General features: G+C 54.4%; 7 protein-coding genes across 7 annotated transcripts; 3 read left to right on the forward strand and 4 right to left on the reverse strand.

The window, feature by feature from the left end:
• Positions 1–5,206: 5,206 nt before the first annotated feature.
• BBA_00740 (C6 transcription factor OefC) lies at positions 5,207–7,478 on the forward strand (the record flags this gene model as incomplete). Its single annotated transcript, XM_008595837.1, has 3 exons — positions 5,207–5,774; positions 5,832–5,918; positions 5,980–7,478. The coding sequence occupies 3 exons, from the start codon at positions 5,207–5,209 to the stop codon at positions 7,476–7,478; spliced, it is 2,154 nt and encodes a 717-aa protein (XP_008594059.1).
• Positions 7,479–8,388: 910 nt separating this feature from the next.
• Positions 8,389–9,650, reverse strand: BBA_00741 (uncharacterized protein; the record flags this gene model as incomplete). Its single annotated transcript, XM_008595838.1, has 2 exons — positions 8,389–9,514; positions 9,577–9,650. The coding sequence occupies 2 exons, from the start codon at positions 9,648–9,650 to the stop codon at positions 8,389–8,391; spliced, it is 1,200 nt and encodes a 399-aa protein (XP_008594060.1).
• A 1,963-nt stretch (positions 9,651–11,613) lies between these two features.
• On the reverse strand, positions 11,614–12,160 carry BBA_00742 (stress responsive A/B barrel domain protein; the record flags this gene model as incomplete). Its single annotated transcript, XM_008595839.1, has 3 exons — positions 11,614–11,772; positions 11,922–12,032; positions 12,092–12,160. 3 exons carry the CDS (start codon positions 12,158–12,160, stop codon positions 11,614–11,616), a joined length of 339 nt encoding a protein of 112 aa, XP_008594061.1.
• A 1,977-nt stretch (positions 12,161–14,137) lies between these two features.
• On the reverse strand, positions 14,138–16,642 carry BBA_00743 (transmembrane E3 ubiquitin-protein ligase; the record flags this gene model as incomplete). Its single annotated transcript, XM_008595840.1, has 1 exon — positions 14,138–16,642. One exon carries the CDS (start codon positions 16,640–16,642, stop codon positions 14,138–14,140), a length of 2,505 nt encoding a protein of 834 aa, XP_008594062.1.
• A 402-nt stretch (positions 16,643–17,044) lies between these two features.
• BBA_00744 (heat shock factor binding protein 1) lies at positions 17,045–17,449 on the forward strand (the record flags this gene model as incomplete). Its single annotated transcript, XM_008595841.1, has 3 exons — positions 17,045–17,089; positions 17,206–17,308; positions 17,364–17,449. The coding sequence occupies 3 exons, from the start codon at positions 17,045–17,047 to the stop codon at positions 17,447–17,449; spliced, it is 234 nt and encodes a 77-aa protein (XP_008594063.1).
• Positions 17,450–17,607: 158 nt separating this feature from the next.
• Positions 17,608–18,781, reverse strand: BBA_00745 (disulfide-isomerase erp38; the record flags this gene model as incomplete). Its single annotated transcript, XM_008595842.1, has 2 exons — positions 17,608–18,212; positions 18,268–18,781. The coding sequence occupies 2 exons, from the start codon at positions 18,779–18,781 to the stop codon at positions 17,608–17,610; spliced, it is 1,119 nt and encodes a 372-aa protein (XP_008594064.1).
• Positions 18,782–19,255: 474 nt separating this feature from the next.
• BBA_00746 (ribosomal protein S14p/S29e) lies at positions 19,256–19,736 on the forward strand (the record flags this gene model as incomplete). The annotated part of the gene is made up of 3 exons (XM_008595843.1): positions 19,256–19,317; positions 19,458–19,557; positions 19,728–19,736. 3 exons carry the CDS (start codon positions 19,256–19,258, stop codon positions 19,734–19,736), a joined length of 171 nt encoding a protein of 56 aa, XP_008594065.1.
• Between the last annotated feature and the right edge of the window lie 84 nt (positions 19,737–19,820).

Here is a 19,820-nt window from a genome sequence, read left to right on the forward strand (position 1 = left end):
ACAGCTTGGGTTTCTACCAGCCCTTTCACACAGCAGCATGTAATTAGATCACTCACAACTGAAAAGTTCTTTGTTTCTTCAGAGACAAGCCGAAAGGGGAGAGCCCGAACCCACTTTGAGGCGGGCCGTGGAGAGGGGAATGTGTGATCGACGGGTCGCCCCATTGATTGAAAACGGGCATTGGAATTCCTAAATATTACCAGGGCGTAGTTAGTAGACCCCACGCCACGCTCACTGATACAAGCACTGACATGGCAGCCAGAAGCGATGGAGCTTTGGAGAGATTGGGGGCCGGCCCGGGCCGTGGGCCACTCCTGTCGCTTGTATAATTGACGACTTTTGAGCGACACGAGGACAATTTCCTTGTGATTGATGTGCACTCGTGCAACCCGCGCAGCGATCGACGTTGTATTGTTTTTGAATGAAATATTAGGCCCGAGATATTGCGCGGCCAAGTTGATGGTCCCTTGTCCTCGAATCAATAAAGCGCCCACTTCGTGACAGCTCATTGCTCAGGGGGCTAAGACATAGCGAGCTACCAGTATTGACCAGGACCGTTGAAAATGACAGGCCGGCAATTTGAACTAGCCTTTTGTTGACAATGTCAGAGACTCGTAGCGAGCTTTGGCGTCGTCTTGCGCTGGCTGGGAGTGCTGCTACAAGTTGGCTGTATAAGCTGTACGTAACATAAAACATCGCTGCATGATGTATTCAAGCTTTTCAATTTCGGAATCAAAGAAAGGTCTCGCCGACCGCCACAGCCGGTCTGGCCTCCAATGCATGACACTGTTGCGCGCACTATATCGTAACCGTCGTGGGCGGTGTGATGTAGCCTGTCGTGCCTGTGCCTCGCACACCGGCCCTTGCTCGGATCGTTCTCATAGCCTGTCTACTCCTTTTGGATTACCAGAAAACTGGAAATGCTGTTTGTTGGACAGAGCCATGTGAAACACAGGCATGCACACGATCCGCAAGCTTGCTGAAAATCACTCCCATCTTTTCGAGCCACCGAGTAGGATGGAACAGTCAATGCTTCTTGATCCAATCGCCATCATATGGACTTACCGAGAATTCCTTCTATCATTTGTGATTTCTCTTGTTATTTATCCCTTTTTCGCGCAACGTCAGTAACTATTAGGGTAGTGAGTGGATAATCTTGTTTGAGCCGGACGGGCACTGTCTGAGAGATCCAGGTTATGCAATGAAAGTAGCGCGGCCGATCGCCTTGCAAAGTTAGTTCTCTAGAAAGGTTCCAGGTTTTTGGTTGCATTATTGCAGCCACATGGCTTCATGTGCGAATAGTGCCGTTCATCCTTCGTAGTGGCGTTTTCAAGAAGACGGCTTGGACGGTCACAAAGTTGCTGGCTGGTAGGCCTCATTGTGAGAAGCAAGCACCCAGAGCCATGATGCGCTCAAGGCCACCACAACTCCGTGACCTGTCAGATTCGCTACACACCACCTCAAAATAGCGGAACACGGACCGGACCCTGCTCAGCCCGGCGCCACCGTCTTAGAGCATCCCCCCAGCGCAACATAACTGCCAACTGCATGCGTGCTGGATCCGGCGTGCATGCCGCGCGCGTTCTGTCCTGAGGCTGAATTGCGGCGCTGTTCGGTAATGCGCCAGCCTTCTACTCCGTACTGAACGCCTGACCCCACAGACTTGTACTGGGTATGAAGTTGGTTGGCAGATATCTTTTTATCCCGCAGCTAGCCATTTGACCGACCGAAGACAAGGCACAGAAGACTTTGCTTGTTACATTTTGCGCTCGTGTCACAAATCGAATCTGGCTTTGCTGCAGAGTTCTTCCCTTGTCCAGACAGCTCCTGGTAGAATAATGATGTGTTCATAAGTAAGGCTCACCTTACATATATTATGCGCGTGACTCTTGCTCCCAAAACTTGCTTTTGGAGCATCTAGTTTCATCCGGTTCGGCGCAGCCAGCCAGCCTCCCGAAAGAGAAAATCCTTGCGGCAAATGGTAGAGTGCAGCAAGAACGTGTGCTGTGTATAGCACATATCTTGACTTATGAGGCCATGGCTGATTGAAGCAGCGCATCAGTTCAATGAGAAGCCAGTGATGAATTACCATTGGGCCAGATTGCCCTTCAGAGTATCTTAGGCTGGGGTTAGTGACAGAAGGTGGTGGGATAGATCTGAGGATCTGACAGCACTGGCCCATTTATTCTTGTTTTGTGCAGAGTACTGTCATCTGTTACCCTGGCAAACTGTCACACGATGCCTATATTTCTTGTGTGCATTCCCGGTCAAAATGACGGGCAACCATTCTTAATTGCGGAGTGGGTGTATCAGAGAGTTGGAGGACGACGCACGTAATACTTCGTAGACAGGTCGTACGACGATCAACTCCACCATAATGTTCACTAGCTTTCCGTCAGCAAATGAATATGGACAGAGCCGTGATCGCCGCTGCCCTCCTGTCTTGATATTCTCAGCATCCTCAGGATTCGAAGTTGTGACTGGCCACTTTGGCTCGGCACGGCTGTCGTGTTGCCGCTATGAACCAAGGCCAGTAAGCTACTGTTGGCTACCAGCTTATAAAGCCATAGGTTAGTATATCTAGGTAGTTGACTGGAAGAGTTGCTGATGAGTCGATTGCTGGACTTCTGCCAGCCGTGTGGGCGCGACGACGGCACTAATCCAAGTCGGCGTAGCCTCGACTGACAGTGCAGCTCCGTGCGACTCAGTGCATATGTTGATGCAACGCGCAAAAAGGTATAGACCGGCGGTGAGACTCCAGAACAGTAGAAGAGGACGCCACGGCTGAGCGGCTTTGTGACGGAGAGCGACAGAGACTCCCCAGAACGCCTTTGCAGCCGGCCAATGGCCGAAGATGAGCACGGAGAGAGACCGAGCGATTGGTAAGGTCAATCTAAACCGTTTGCTACCGCCGCATCTCCGATTATGCTGTGTTTGATTCGCTGGGGGATGGAAAGGCAGTGGTGTGTGCGTGCGACATTACGGATGACTGGGGGCTGCGCTAGCTTCGACTTGCAGAATGACACTGACCCTTGTCGGACACCATAACGCATGCGAGAAAGGTATGCAAAACGAGGCGTAAGAGGGGAAAAAGTACGGATATGGTGCATACCAGACCATGAAGGAGATTCGGTACGACAGCAAGGCTGCCAGGGCCTGACTTGGCAAGGCAGGACAGGACAGGCACAAGAGGGAGGAATTTTGGTGGAGGCTGGGTCGCCCATGTGCGGGACGCACAGTTGGTCTAGCACTGTGCTTCGCAGCGCTCTACCAGTTCCAAGACACGCGCTGATGGGCAGTTGCTAGCCCCTGTCAGGTTGCCCAGGCTTGCGATGTTATTATTACAAAGGACTGTGCAGCCCCCACCAGCCTGCACTGTGCCATGCATCGGGAGGAAGCCACTGCCAGAAACAAGCTGCAGCTAAACTCCGGCATGCACCAGAAACACAACAAACACCCACGTTACGACATGAACACAAGCGAGAGACCCAGTATCGGCTTTGCACCTCTGTGCTCCTTACCAGAGTGCCAGAGCAATCCGTTGCTGCGCATGGCGGTGGTCAATGTCTTGCTAACCCCCGCCTCTCCCCCCCCTCCCAACGCCGCGATAGGTCTGATCGGGGTCTCGTCTCGTTTACACTGCTCCGAGGCCCTTTGATTGGGTTACCAATTACTCGCGGGACCGGCTCTTCTTTTCTACCTTTTTCTAGTCTCTGCAAACATGCAATTCGAGCCACTATTTACCGCCACCGTTGGCCACAAAGTGGCTGTAATGTATCCAGCCCTCGCCTCTCCCCGTCACCCGTTGAACAAGAGATCCGAGGGCAAGCTGCGGATAGACAAGAGCGAAAGTTGCGAGTAATTGGGCTCTGGAGATGTATCAGCGGCCAGGACTGTATCAATGATTGACCTTGCTCGAAACATTTTTCATGTCTGCATCGACTTCCTCAAGCACCACTGACTAACACTGGTTCCCTTTTTGATGCGAAATGCTCGTCTTGGTACGAACCAGACATGCTCAAAACACGACAAATATACTTTCCACCCAGAGCTCATTAACATTACGTTCATCTCATCGCACAATTGGCTGCGTCGAACCAGCTGCTGCTGACACGATTACCTAAGACGAATGAGGCCTCACAACTCGACAGCTTCAGTACCAGTATGGCCATGCCCTGAACCGATGTGCCGACGGATTTTTCCGCAGGCCGTCAATGCCTATTCGAGCGCGAGCTTGCTTGGCAGCCAGAGCCCTCGCTTCTTTTGGTCTTTTAGCTAGCATCTACGCTTCACCCTCTCTGCAAATCTTCCGTCTTAGCTCTCAGCCACCGCCCCAGCTAGCTCAACGTTTGTTCGTTGGGCAGTTCCAACCCAGTCCTTCTCACAATAACGGACTAGACTCCGACTTGCCTGCTATCCGCTGTCTGGTCCACCGTCGGTGACGAGACATGGATTGCTGGTGCACTCATAGATGCCACAGTGGAGCAAGACGCCTTGGGACGCCCGCCTCTACATATTAGACCCCTGTGCTACAAGTTCAGATTCTCCCAAGCACGATGGCTGGATGGACAGCAGACTTATTTGGTGCATCCAGGAGCCTTGCCTTTCCTGCAAGAGGCGTTCCTTGCACACCTGCTTGCCAGGCCAAGCCTCCCAGCCTGGGGTTGCAGTCGCCTTGACGGCCATCGACCGTGCTCATCTCACGCCTCTCCTCTCGCGGGACCCCCCTGGAACAAAGGCTGCAAGTGCAACCATGGAGGCCTTGTCAGGTGGGGGTTAAGCAGCTCATTCTATGAAAGAGGCTCGAGGCTAACCAGACACCAGTAAGTAAAGTCCGCACGACTGTCAAGACTGTCTACCCTTTTCTAAACGTACACCTGTCTCCATGACGATCTGGCTGCTCCTTATCAGACGAGCTTCAAGTCCCGGCCAAAGATATATATGCAGCCGTCTCTGGCCCTACTTTGTCACACTCCGCCACATCAACCCTTTTCCTAAACCACCTCATCCCTACACGTCTCACTACTTGTCACTGGCCTTCATCCTCGTCCGATTTTCTTCTCTGCTTTGAACCACCCATAACGCGACCACGTATTCGTGCCTCGCCGTTTTGACTCCTCATTCTTCCCACAATTTGCAAGTTGGCCCAAGCTAGATGTTACTCCTCTTGGCCCGGGTATGTTGGCGATAGCAAATACCGAGAGCGATGGATCACATGTTTGTCAAGGAACCAGACATCGACGTCAACCAACCGCAGCAACAGGAGTGCGAATCAGTTTGGGGCAATATGGCACTACAGTCACCGTTCCCGCGCGACCATACTTGGACACCACCAGCTGCACCCAACTCATCTCATAGCAGTCAAGTATCGCCTCTGAGTGGACTGGTAATGGGGCGTACTATAGATTCCCGATTCCCATACTCGGCGGCCTCGTCTTGCGAAGGGTCGTGGGCGAGTACTGCCACAGATCGCGAAGAGGCCGAGAGAGAGCTCAACTGGGACGAGTGGGAGCAAGGGTTTGACTCTGCACCAATTATACCAAAGGATGAGCCCGCGGACGAAGAAGGCGTATCCATGTCCGAATTCAAAACTACCACCCTCGCATCCACAGAGACAGGCATCGCTGCATCCGGCCAAAAGAGGGGAAGAGGAAGACCCAGGAAGAATCCGGTTCCAATACCAGCTAGTACTAAAGTCACCAAGGGGCGCTCCAAGACCGGCTGTATTACGTGTCGCAAGAGAAAGAAGAAGTGTGACGAATCTAAGCCTGGGTGTATGTATACAATCACTTGTGCGTGAAGTTTTTTCTTGAAGCTTACAGAGTGTTCAGGCATGAATTGCGAGAAAAACTCGGTGTTGTGTGAAGGATATAACGAGAGGCATATATGGAAGAGCGGCAAGGAGCGCGCCGAGCAAGGTGAGCAACTCAGCACTGATCAAGCCCGTTGCATCTATTTTTTCTGACACGGCCCTGACAGGACGCACGAATCGAGGGCCGCTTCCACTTGTGACACTTCCGGCACTTGTTCAGGGCTTCGACACTCTTGAAGACAAAATATTCTTGAGTCACTACACAAACCGTCTCAGCAACGTGCTCACAGTTGAACCGAAGTCCCAGAACGCGTTCAGACGCATCTTGCTCACTCTCGCCATAAGTCATCAAGGGCTTCTACACTCTATTTTATCTATCAGCAGTATCCATCTTGACCTGGACACTACTTGTGGTCAAGCTCTGCTACAGAATTGCCCTGCTGTCACCAGAGAATCACTCCAGCAACGTTCTGACTACCACACCAAGGAGGCGCGAAATAGTCTACTAGCGGCTATGGACAAGTGCAAGCTCCTTGATAAAAGTAGTCAAGAGTATCGTCTCATATTGGCCGCTCTTTATGGCCAGATTCTATGCTTGGTGTTGCGCACCTTGATAGAAGGCAACCCGAGAGGCGAACATCGCATGCATCTGAAGGCATATCAAACATTGATACGCGAATCGCCACCAGAGAGCGTGCAGCTTTATACGTTTATTACTGAATTCTTTCAGTATCATATTTTCGCCGATGATCTTCTATGGCACCCGGAGAGTGATTCGGCGCGCCTCTCGCTAGAGGAGAGCGGCAAACCCCCAAGTGATGTCACGCCACGCCTCATCGGTGTCACTGACGGACTCTTTCAGCACTTGCGCGACATTACAGCATTACGAAATGAAATACGCAACAATATGACAGCAGCATCGGACCAACCACCTGTAAGCTACGCCGAGGTTTTCAAGGCCCACGACATCACGCTTGCACTCCAATCTTGGTCTCCTACCTGGTCGGATGGCGACAACAGAGACAAGGTCGGCGCACTGTACAAGTTGGTGTTGTGGATTTACATTTTCCGTACAGTGTATCCTCCAGCTGCGGGCAACGCCGACTTTCTCTTGGGGGACTCCTCTTTGTCATCGTACATGCAGGAGAGACGATCATCAATCGCATCCTCTACCGGCCAGCTATCCAACGGGTATGGCGAGGATTTCTTTGAGACAATGACTCCCTTCTCTCCAATTACGTCCAGAAACAACTCTGTTCACGAGGAAGACGGCCTTCCTACGCCGGCCCCGACACATGGGACCAGCTCAAGCCGCCCGCCTTCGCCGCCACCATCGCGTAGGCCATCTCAGGACGACAAGCGGGTCACGGCGTCGATTGCCGATGCGCTGGCCATTCTCGAGTCGTTTGAGCCGCATGATCAGTGTCAAACGCTGCTCTTGATCCCCTGCTTGCTGATCGGCACATCCTGCTTCGATGCGGCGCTGCGTCCGCGAATTCGCGCGGCGATCCAAACCGTGCGCGATTATACTGGTTTGCGCAACGCAGACAGGGTGCAGGAGGTTCTGAATGAGACGTGGGCTCTCATGGATATCGGCGGCTGGGTCGCAGTATGGGACTGGCAGGCAATTGCCAAGCGTAATGGGCTTGATTTTCTTTGTACATGAGTCGCGAAGAAACGGCGTTGCTCTGTTCTTGTTCTTTTGCAGCTCTCTGGCAGACCTGTGACACCTTTTTTTTCCAACAGCACGCATTCATTCGCGGAACAGATGCGCGAGCAGTGACGGCATTTAATGCTATCTTCTTCTTTGTTTATATACCAGCAGTCCCGAGGGGCCAACTTGTGGTGACAATATTCCCCTATTGAGCGTTTATTGACTCGCAGAGTAACTCTGATATTTGGCGCTTTGGCAGTCGTCTCTCTTATATACACAGCCTCGTGCGCAGAGGCAGCCTATTCCTAACACACATTCGCTTTCAGCTTTCAAAGTGGTACCGTGTTACGTATTGTTTGCCTTGCTCGTTGCCCTAAAGTGTGTCATTCTATTGCATCCAATGTCGGCTCAGTTTGTATTGCTCTGGGGCGACTGCGTTGGCTTTGGCCCCGCTGCATTCTGTAAAAAAGCTATTGTGATACAGTTCAAGGTTTATGAGCTCTCTCTCGGTTCCGATCCAGAACGTCCCACGTAGGTTCTCAATCGCAATGTAATCGCACATCGTTTAATGGCACATGTCGGGACTGGTCAAGTAATGGGCTTCACCTTTTGAGAGTGTGACTACTGTGTGTGGTGCACGGCGTCACAAACGATGTCAAGGCGGTACTGGAGAGTCACAAATTGTTGGGGAATCGGTCGAGGAGCAAAGCATATATCTCTGTTCAGACGCACACCAGACGCGGCGGGCTTTGCTCTGATATAAGTCTCATGGTGTACAAGGCCAGAACACGCGCCAGCGCTCAGGTAGTAAAGAGAAGCATGTTCGACAAAATGAAGACAAGCATCGTCCCAACTGTAATTTCCACATGAAGCAATTCCCAACAAGAATTCCATCAAGAACTTTTCTTCTCGAGTTTCTCCCTCAATCACGTCTTCCGTCTCTGTCGGCCTCAAACGAAAATCGTCCTAGCGGCTCACCTGCCTGTCCCGGCTGACCTAGTAGCGGTGCACCAGGTCGGGCGTTGCCGCCATCAAGACGCTGCGCAATGTGCTCGGCAACCTCGCGCGGCTGCTGCTGATGTCGGAGACCTGTGGGGTGGACGGGTACGGGGCCTCGAAACGTGGTATCTACATAAGGCTCGTATTCTGGTCCGGGGTAGCCGGAATCGGCGGCCACTCCGTCAATCATGCGCGCCTCACGACGCTCCTGCAGGGCAGCGGCGCTCGCCGGCATGTCGCTGCCTGCACCGGAAACCATGGCGAAGTCGCGCTCGCGGCGGATGTCGCTGAGGCCCGAGGCGGTGCGCTCCACGGTCCAAGGCGCTTGCTGGGCTTGGGAAGCTGGGCCTGGCACCGGCCTGCGGTGGTAGATGGGTCCCGAAACTGTGCTGTTTGCGCCTTCGCCGAAACCAACGAGAGAGGCCGATCCGTCGTCGCTCATCCTGTCTTCATAGCCGCCGACAGAGCGAGTGGCGATTCCCTCATCCATGTCCTCGTCCATGGCGTCTGGTTCCGCTGCCATGCTGGCAACAGACTCGGCTGTCTCACGGTAGTTTGTGTCTGTGCTAAACATATCCTCATCCCTATCACCGGCCGTTTGTCGGGAGTCGTTGCCTTCGCCATGACGGCTACTCTCCGTCGCACTGGCCGTGCCTACGGTGCTCATCTTGGTCACGGCGACGGGCTGGCCGTTGACGTCAAAATACGAGGGTGTGAGGTTATGCGATGCGGGAAAGTTGGCCGGGAAGCCAGTTGTAGAGGTCGGCGTCGTCTGCGGCGAAAGCGACGAGGCATCGCCGCCTGCGCCGCTGTTGAGTCCGCTAGTCGCTATGGGTTGTTGGGTCGGGGGCGCGCGCAGCGTTGACACGCGTTCGAGGCCGGCGAGGCGGGAGATGCGATCGGCTCGTTCGGCTTCGAGGCTGGTGGTGGAGGGTGTGTGCTGGTGACCGCGGCCGAGGGGCCCGCCGGGCAGATGGCCGCGGTGACCATCCTTGATAGCGGTGGTTGAGAGCGCGGAGAGCGAGGTGGTGGCGCTGGTTGGCGTGCCGCTGCAAGGAGATGTGAGCAAAGAGAGGGGGGTGGCAAACGGATTCACGATGCAGAAACACACGGTATTTCGGACGGGGTGTCTGGATTGGAGCCCGGCTGGGGAATATTAATATAAGCAGGCGGCGCCTGCGCCATTGTAAAAGAATTTGTCTGAATCGAAGAAAGAGGGACGAAGAGGCCGGTTGAGCAGAAGTCGCGGAGGCGCGAGCGGCTGATGACGCAACTCTGCAACGGGCTGACGGTGATGGGTGTAGCAGGCGCGAGCGTGGATCTAGGTCGAAGGAAGGGGATCAAAAGAGTAAACAGCGGCGCAACAAAGAATCAGGAATAAGATCGAGTGGTATGTGATAATAGATGGAGAATTGAGGATGTAGCAGAACGATGTTGGAAACAACATGTGCGTGATGCAGTGAGAAAAAGAGGGTAGTGCAAGTTGAAGCCGTGATGGGTTGCCTTGAAACTGGAGACCTTGTACCACTTTGCCAGGCAGTCTCGGGCTCTCAGCGCGCTACGACGAGTCGGTGATCATGGCGGGGAAAAACGTGCTAAAGTGGTATGCCCGCTAAAACAGTGGCATGACCCGCTGTTTCACGGGTCTTTCGCCTCATTTAGGGGCATGCATGCCCGCTGAAGCTACCTACATTTTTGTCTCCCCACTGTACCTACAAATACAGCGGCGATTTAAGCTTTCCTGTACAGCGAGACGCGGGGCTCAGGCGCTCAATCCAAAAGTACTTGATTCAAGACACAAATTAGACTAGAGCTGTAGGTATCAGATGTCAGGCGGACACTGATTTTGAAACAAGCTTCTGCGTCAATATAAACTTTATATCTTCTAGCGATCCAGACGAAACGAGCAAGTAAAGCTCTAGCATGCGCCTAATTTGCCAATATCACATCATGTCAGGATGAAACAAAGCCATCACCGTCTCGGCGACGATGCCACCATCATCCAGCACATCACCAAACAAAGCATAAAACAACATGCTGCCATTATATATCTCCAATTGCATTTCCGAAACATGATCCTTCTCCAAGCCCCAAACTCCTTCTGCAAGCCATTTCACACCAGCACATTCTCCATCCCTCTATTCCTCCTCTGATATCTCCTCCTCCTCCTCCTCCTCCTCCTCTGCCCGCAACACAATCCCCAGCCGCAGCGGCTCACCTTGTTCCTCTTCCACCGTCTCCCCCTCGTCCTCCTCGCTCTCCTCGGACTCCGTCTCCTCGTGCACCGTTGCCTCGTTCTCCCTGCTATTCTCCATGACGCCCTGCGCCTGCAGCTCCTGCGTCACCAGCTCCGTCCACTCGCGCGCCGTCTTCACTTTGGCGTCCCTCTTGCCCGGCGGCGGCACCAGCCGCACCACGTCCCAGACCCTCTGGAACCTGGCCTCCATCACCCACCCGACGTGGTCCTTGCGGGCGTCGTCCCACGTCCTCGCGTCCAGCGCCGTCTCCGTCTGCCGCTGCAGCCGCATGCCGCCCCGGCCCCCGCCCGTCACCTGCACAATGGTGCCTCGGCGGTCGATGGACGTTTCGAAAAAGAGCCCGCACTGATCGGCGTTGCGCCCGGTCTTGACAATGAGAAACACCTTGTAGGCTCGCATGGCTCGCGGTAAGCTTTCGTGGTTCTCGTAGATCGGCGTCCTGTAACAAATGGTCGTAACATGGGGCATTCTCACGCTGGTGGCTGGTCACTCACTACGTCGGTCTATGAGCAGAGCCGTCTTTCATTGCTGGATTTCGGTAAAGGTCAAGATTATGTATGGATCCTGCTACGCTACACATTAGGATTGATAAGAAAAGTCAGCCGAGTACAAGACCGTATAGTGCTGTACAATTGTCGTCTCAGCCCTGTGCGACTCGATTCCGCCCCGACCAACGGCACAGAAATCACAAAGTGAGGCAAGAATTCGAAACGTGGATTTCAATTACTTTGATTGCTTTTTCGTGATACCCTGTGGTGTAGCCTCGACTCATGCGAATGCAGGAAGCTGACGCTCTAGTATAACCTAGACGGTCTCGAACCCGACAGCCTCCCTCGGGCCACACCACATAACTATATGGAGGATTTCCAAGCTAATGTGTGTGTCCTAATCTAGTTGAATTCACCGGGAGTAAAGTCAATAATATAGGGCTTAGCGAGGAAGGGAAAGAGCTTATTGACAAAAGCAATGTGAGCAGGGTCCTCCTTGACGTAGTACTGGCGGTCCTCGACAGAGGCGAACTCAACGACAAAGGCGTGTGTGATGCCGTGCTAGCGGAAATTGTCAGTTTCTCGTTTCATTTCATGCTCCTTTCCGCTGCATCACAGGTCTATCCGGGCGGCCCGCTTGGGCTACCTCCCAATACGGCGTAAAACAGGTTGAGCACTGTATTCATGCTTGTAGTTTTCAGCGTGCGTACCTGCAGACCCTCGATGCTATTGTCTGTACCGCCAGATGAGCGTAGAATGTAGGGCTTTTGCGTCTTTGAGTGGATGCACTTGTCCTTAAGGCCAAGCATCTCTGCGCTGAACTGTTTAGATTCATTAATTCTCAGGGCACTATTGTCATCAGGGTAACTTTGTCTCGCACCTCATCGCGCTGGGCCTTGGTGACCTCGGGCTTAAACTCGAACAAGACAATGTGCGTAACGGGAGCCATTTTTTTGGTCTGCTGATTACTGTATCGATGGTCTGGACGTTTGTCAATAGAAAGATGCTCAAAACAAGATCGTGGCGGTGTTGTCAACATATATATTGCCTGATTACATTAACCAACAAAAGCGTGGATCCGCATTTTTTGCAACTACAAGGTTCGCTCACCACGGCGGCGGGGTAGCTTCGTTCGCGTCATACTAAATAGCCTATATTAATAGGTAAGCAAATGAGTTTGTAAGCAGCTACTTTTGTCGTTGCTGTATAGCTACTGGCGCTGGAAAACCAATGCGAAGTCATCTCTGGCATGTTCACCTCAAGCATGTCCGATGTCGCAAGTCTTGTTTCCATAGTCTCATCTCGCAACGTTCCCGACATTTGTCAGCAACTCGAGATCTGGTGTAGATGTCAGCTGGTTTCTCGGCGAAACGTCCCCAGAGTGATTGGATGCATTAACTTGACAACCAACAGCCAAATGACGTTTGATATGGCGCAGATGCACGTCTGGCTGATCGATTGCTTCCATATCACGGCCCTTTTATGCTTGCATGCTTGCGAATCATTGATGCAAAAGTCCAAGCCAAAGAGATCACTGCTACACGCATCTAAAAGAAAGGTTCAAAAGTCGCTTATAAATCTTAATCCGCTTTTGGCCTTTTTTGCCAGCCTCTCTTTACTCCTGCATCTCCAGTGGTCGAGTTGCTGCCACCTGGCGACTGCTCTTCAGCCCGTGCGTCGAGTATGTAAAGCTGACCCGTACGAACTGCTTCCTGATTCATTCAATCTTGCCGATTTTCGTAAACCGTACAAAGCAGCGCCCCGAACCTTCCGAAAATAAAGCCGTCAGTTTACTCAGCGGGCCCAGAATGCTCCACGGCTCTTGGGGGTAATGCGGCCCGAGATGCCGCTCCTTGTCACCGCGCCATAGCGACATACGACTCGGTGTCGGCTGGGAATCAGAATCGACGTGTTAGTGAAGCCAGCAAGAACACAGGATTGGATCGATTGCCGAGGTAAAATGGTACGCTGTAGCATACGCCGTCGACCAGCTCTTGCACGACCGACTCGCAGGCGCCTCTGTACCGGCCTCGACGCCGTGTCCAAAGTCTTTCTTGATAATGCGCAATGATGGGTGTAAGAATCAGTCTTTGAACGCGCCACAAATTCCAAATAGTGGCAAATACGAGACGACGCATGAACTTTGCAGACATTTTAATAAGCCGAATTGGACAAGCCCATCTCACAGTAAGACAGTCGCAACAGCTTCTAACATACTGGCACAAGTTGCTATCGAGTGAGTAACTCGGCTTCGATTAGATTTGCCCCGTATATGCGGCTAGCGATTCGGGCATGCAACTACGCCGGTGCAATGTGTCACTCCTCCAAGCTGCGTGCAGCTGACTTGCAGAGAGACACAACGCCGTCGTCGATAGTGTCTGGGCAACTTTACTCGTGCAAGGCAGGCTGGTACGGCGTGGATGACGACGAGAAGAAGAAGAAGCGACCGACGCTTATCATCGGCAATGGCTTCGACTGCCGCCGCGCAAGAGGACTTTCGTACCACTACTTTGTGGCCCGCGACTGGAACTGACTCACGTACAGTACTGACTACAAGCCCTCATTTATGTGTCTATAAAATTGTTGATTACCGTCTGGCCCGGACTCGGTGATTCCGACCCTCAATGTTTTCTACCTTTTCGAAACAGTCCAGTCTTGGTCGTCATATGACCGGAGCCAAACATCACAATACACCACCATCTATTGCTCGTTTGTACAACGCCGCAGCCATTTGAGCATTGCTTCAATGAGAGAAGGCTTGTCATGAGAGAGCGTATCCTGAAAAAGTCCACAACCTGAATATATGTAATCACCTTCTAGTAAATCAGCCACGTGAAGCTCTTTCACACGTGCCAAATTTTAAGTACACGAGCCAGCCCCCCTTTCGGCTCCAACTATAAACACGGTGTTGACCAGCGGCGGGCCTTCACAGCGGCGGCAAATCTTCTCTGCATATCGGACACTGCAGCCGAAACTTCATCCAGCTCTCCAGGCACGCCGTGTGGAAAATGTGCCGACACGGCGTCACCATGTACATGCGCCTCGCAAACACGCTCGCCACGCCGCCACCGTCGTCGTCGCCGACGCGCACGACGGGCACCTCGAGAATCTCCTGACAGATGGAGCAGTCAATGACGTGTCGCGCAGTAGCCTTTTCACCCGTCGCCGCACTGCTGCTTCTCCGTCGCGCGCCGCCGTCATGCGCTGGCTCCATGGCCTCGTCGACGGCGAGCAGCCCAATCGGGAGCCCGCCGGCCTCAACGTTGTCCGCGCGCAGCACGGGGTGGTAGTCCCACGCGTCGGGCAGCCAGCGCGCGGGCACGGCGAAGCGCGGGCCGAGGACGTCCTGCGCGGCGAGCACCACGAGCTGCAGCCAGAGCCAGGCCGCGAGGGCGGCAAACGCGCGGGGGCTGGTGCGCGCGAAGAGAAAGTTGTCGGGGTTCAGCCAAAAGTAGGCAATGGGCGTGATGCGGAGGAGCGACTGGCCGAGGACAAAGGACCAGGCCAGGGCCCGGCGGCAGTTGCGCACGGCGTTGCGGCGTATCTGGGGCGTCCAGAGCGAGAGGTAGGCAAAGGCGCAGATATCGAGGTAGGTGGCACGCGCGGAGGGGTACCAGGTTGAGGAGGAGAGAGTGACGAAGCCGAGAACGAGGCTGATGAGGACGAAGCGCCCGATGATGGCTTGAAAGTTTTGACGCGGTGAGGTGGTGGTGGAGGGTGCGGCGGCGAGCGTGGCGCGAGATGGCAGGGCAGCGGCGCCAGAGGTGAAATCGGCGTCGACATCACCGTCAAGAGGCACAATGACGGGTGATTGGCGGGGAGGAAGGCCACCGGGGGCGGTGACGGGACCGGGAAGGAGGGACGCGGAGGGGAGGGCCGCGGGCGAAGGCGTAGTGTTGGTGGACGGCTCGGAGCGCGGATTGTTCTCTGGGAACTGGACTTCGTAAATCTTTGCCAGAAAGCTGCCGCCAATGGTCATGGACAAGAACGCCGCAAACATGAGCGCCATGGTTGGGAGGAACGTGGCGCCGGCCGACGACACCCACGTCGCCGAGGCGGTAAACGTGATGCCGTCAACCATGACCATGGAGGCGACGGTGCCAAAGCTCACGCGGCCCATGGTCGACGGCGTAAACGTCTCCTTCATTTGGTTCTTGAGGAGAAAGACCTGGCCAAAGACGACGCACGCAAAGATGAGCAGCCACGTCTTGATGCGGTGCGTCTGCACCTCTGCCTTGACGCCCGCGAGGTGGTTAGCCTCGCTGGGCGGAAACGCGGGCGGTCCCTTGGACTCGAGAAAGAAGCCGCAGTCGGGCGAGTAGACAACGACAGACATGCGCAGCGGGGGCACGGTACCGACGGGTGCGCCGCGCGGCGTCGCGAGCTCGTCCTCGATGGCGGCAATGAGCTGCGCCATTTCCAGCGTATCTTTGGCGGCGCCGCCGCCGCGCAGACGGTCACGGTCCGGCGGATGCACCTGCGCGTATAGGATCATCTCGCACTGCGGCGCGGGGCTGAGTAGAAACTGCGGGCTGCTCTGCGTCTCGGCGCTCCACGGCACCGTCTGGTCGCTGTAGACGTTGCGCTCCTTGGCGTCGAGCACTTTGCCGAGACGCTGGGTGAGGAGCGCCTTGCTGGACTGGAAGTAGTCCGGTCCGGGCGTTAGGTGCGGGAGGCCAAAGATGCCTTCGTACTTTTCGCTCGTCGTCGTCATGAGCACGACGCCCTGCCGCGGCCAGTGCACGCCCCAGAGGCGCATGTCCCACGTCGATTGCGAGCCCATCGTGTCCTCAAGCGAGAGCGTGCCCTTGACGTGGCGGATCGAGCCACCGGCCAGCGGCGCCTGGTCGCGCGGCAGCTGCTCAAAGGCCGTCGTCGTCTTGTTGCTCTCGAGATGCAGGTGCATGAGGCCCGACGAGCCCGTCAGGTTGCGGCCCCAGCTGATGTGGTCGCCGATCCAGTCCATGTCGGGCACGCTGTTGCTGAGGTTGTAGCTGTCGTAGCTGCGTGGCACGCTTCCTGGACTGTACACCCATTGGCCTTCTAAGCTGCCCGACGCCGTTGTCCACACCGGCTCGCCCTCGGCCGTGTCCCACAGCGACGGCTTGTCCGGCGCAGAGGCCACCGCGTGCCGGCTCAGCTGCACGCTCTTCTCCCTGAACCTGTCAAGGTCCTCCCAGGCGAATCCGTCAATCTCGCGGAAGCCAGTCATGTTGAGAAAGGCCGGTGCGTCCTGCGCAGTCGGCGCAAAGTCTCCCCATTGTGTGCCGTTAAGGACCGCGAGAGCGTCGCGGTAGCGGGCCAGTCGACGCGCGGCAATCGCGGAGAGCAGGGGCCCCGTCTGTCCTACGATGTCGCCCATGGGCATGAGAAGCCATATCATGAGGATGACAAAGGCGAAACTCACGCCGGTCTGCTGTCTGGGCGGCATCGTGGCGGCGTCGTCGGCTTCGCGCGAGGGGTCGGCTATGCGGTAGTTTCTGGGCTATTGCAGCGTCACCAATCTATTGTAGGCTCATCTTTGGTAGCATTTCGATTGCCAAAATTTGGCTCCAGTGAAAGTCGCAGAGCCTGCAAAGATATCGATCGGATAGCAAGAGGAGATGTGTAGTTGAAAGATGAAAGGCGGATGAAGTGCCTGGTGACGCTAGTAGTGAAAGGCGTCCGCCGTCGATGCAGCTACAGTGGAGTAGCCCTTGTTGGGTTGCCCACCTGTGATGCATCGCATCGTGCGTCAATGCATCCAACCGTCCACCTTTCGAGATACCGCTAAGCAGAGGACTAACGGCCTGAAAATCATTCAAGAAGTGACGCTTCGAGCTCCGATTCAAATATGTCTTCAGATGATCGCGATTCCAACACGCCGGTGCAAAACAACGTAAGACAACCCTTTTGTCACGCCTGGCGCAAACGTGGCACGCGCCTCAGCTTCAGCAAGCCGGGAACGGCGCCCTTTGACTTCAAGATCGCTGACTGACTCGATGCACTCGATAGTCTGGCGATGACGCGCGTACAGAATTTAATGCTGCAGTAGAGGAGCTCCTCAACACCATCCAGAACAAGTTTGCCGGTGTATCTTCAGAGATATTTGCCAAGCGTAAGTCTCCAGGACATACTCTACACGTCTTTTCTAGTTTACGAACATTATGCAGTGGATGACATGTCGTCAAGATTGGACAAGTTGGAAGCAGAACTGCGCGAGAGCAATTCCAAAGAAAATACTCCCACCAAATCATAGACATTGGCGCTTCTTGCAGGTCATCACATAACGACAGTGTGCATTTAGGCTTACGATCATCAAACGGCAATAGAATTTCAATTTTGAATCATTCATATCTAAGTGACTTTTGTAGCACAGCTACCTACTATCATGATGTAAGTTCAAAAGCCGCTGCTCTACAGCTCCTCCTTGGCCTGCTCGACCTTTTCTGCGACGTCCTCGACAAACTTCTTGAGAATGTTGGCCTTGGTCTTGATCTCGTCGCGCTTCGAGGGGGCGAGTCCGCCCTTGGTCAGAATGCTGTCGAGTCTGGCCGACTCCTTCTTGACCCAGCCCTCATTCTGGCTGAGCTTGTCAAAGACGCGGACATAGTACTCGGCGTACTTGAGCTCGGCAGCCTCCTTGAGCTTACCGGCCTCCTTCTTCACCTCGGCGGCAACTTCGGCAATCGTGGCGCCACCAGTCAGCTTCTTGACCAGGACGTCGAGGGCGGCGACGGTGCCGGCGATGCCGTCAAGGTCACCGCCAGGAAGACGGTGGGTGCCAGCCTTCTCGTTGATAAACTCGACAATGGCGGCCTCGGTGCGGGCCTTGTCGAAGTCGACGCCCTTCTTGTCGCCAGCAGCAAAGAACTTGATAGTGGGGTAGGACTTGACGCCATACTCGGCGGTCACGGCCTTGCTGTTGGGCGCCTCGGCATCGACCTTGGCAATGACCACATTCTTTTCGTTGGCGAAAGCGGTAGCGACAAGTTCCCAGACTGGGGCGAGCTTCTTGCAGTCTAGCAGCTCCAATTAGCAACACGGTCTTGGTATCATGGCTACAAAGCTACTTACGTCCGCACCACGGGGCAGTAAAGGCAACAAGAACGTGCTTGTCACTGCCAACGGTCTCCTTGAACGTGGTGTCGTGGAGCTCGACAACCTCGGAGGGGAGCTCGAGCTTCTTCTTGGCGCTAACGCCAGTCTTTTTCGTAATGAACTCGGTGAGGCTCTCGAGATCGCGGCCAGAGCTGTATTCCTCGGGTTTGTCGCTCTTGCCGTCGAAGAACTTAAGCGTGGGAAATCCCTGGACGCCGAAGCGCTTGCCGAGGTCGCGCTCAGCATCAGCGTCGACCTTTGCGATCTGCACCTTGTCCTTGGCGTGCTCGAAGACGCCAGCGAGCTCCTCGTAAATGGGAGCGAGCGTCTTGCAGTGGCCACACCAGGGAGCAAAAAACTCAACTAGCGTAGGTTTGCCGGACTTCAGAACCACATCGTCAAAGTTCTTAGGGATTAGGTCGATGACGGCGGACTTGGCGGCGACGGTGGCGGCCAGGGCTCCGAAGAGGACAGTCTTGAGCAAGACCATGGTAAATTGGTATGTCTAGCGCGAAAAAAAATAAACCAAATGTCAGTATAGTGAAACAATGGGAGGTTGCCAAATTTGCCCGAGTAACTGAATTGGAGCGGGTGGTTGATCGTGCGACAAAGGGACTTCTTACAGATCGGCGGGCTTCTATACACGTATGGCGTATCGAAGTTGGCCCCTGTTACCAGCTAGACAATCCAGAGCTCTAGTTAGGTATCCAGACAGTGACGCTGCCTCCCCACCATGGAAGGGGCGGCCAAGCTCTATCAGCACGTGATGATAGGCCATCCACCAACGTTGGCGCGCACGTGACTGCCCTGCAGCGGACCCGGAGGAGTGGGCTGGGGTTGGGAACCCTCCAATCGGTTGCCCGAATGGGGCGAGGGAAATTCACACAAAATTTACGCCCACCTTAATCTTCGCGAAATCCCCTTCCTAACCAGCAATCCAGTCTCCGCCAACACAACCGCAATCATGTCTCACGAGAACGTCTGGAACTCGCGCCCGCGCACCTACGGCAAGGGCTCTCGCAGCTGGTACGAATTATCCCGATCTCCGCGATTTCCGCAGGCACAACGTTTTTTCTCTGGGGAAGAAGGAAGCCTGCTCGACGGCCAGGCTCGATACTCGAAATGCGAAGAAATCTCGAAATGCTAACAATATCGTCTTTTTGTAGCCGCGTCTGCAAGCACACCGCCGGTCTCATCCGCAAGTACGATCTCAACCTATGCCGTCAGTGCTTCCGTGAGAAGGCCAAGGACATTGGCTTCGCCAAGGTACGCGATATCAAACCCACGCACCTCCGACGATGCGGGCAACGATTCAATCAATTTCTCCCTTCACCGATCGAAATGATCACTCTTTTAGAAAAGAGTTCAGACGCAAAATCACGACCCAATGCGCATAATTCAGGGACGAATGCTGACATATTTTCTTCCTTTCACAGTACCGCTAAATGCATATTTTCCCTTTTCATACACAAAAAAAAAAGTCCAAGCCGAATCTTTTTTCGATCAACCGTCATGGGGAGAGATTAGGA

This window comes from Beauveria bassiana (assembly GCF_000280675.1).
Source record: "Beauveria bassiana ARSEF 2860 unplaced genomic scaffold BBA_S00002, whole genome shotgun sequence".
Taxonomy (NCBI): domain Eukaryota; kingdom Fungi; phylum Ascomycota; class Sordariomycetes; order Hypocreales; family Cordycipitaceae; genus Beauveria; species Beauveria bassiana.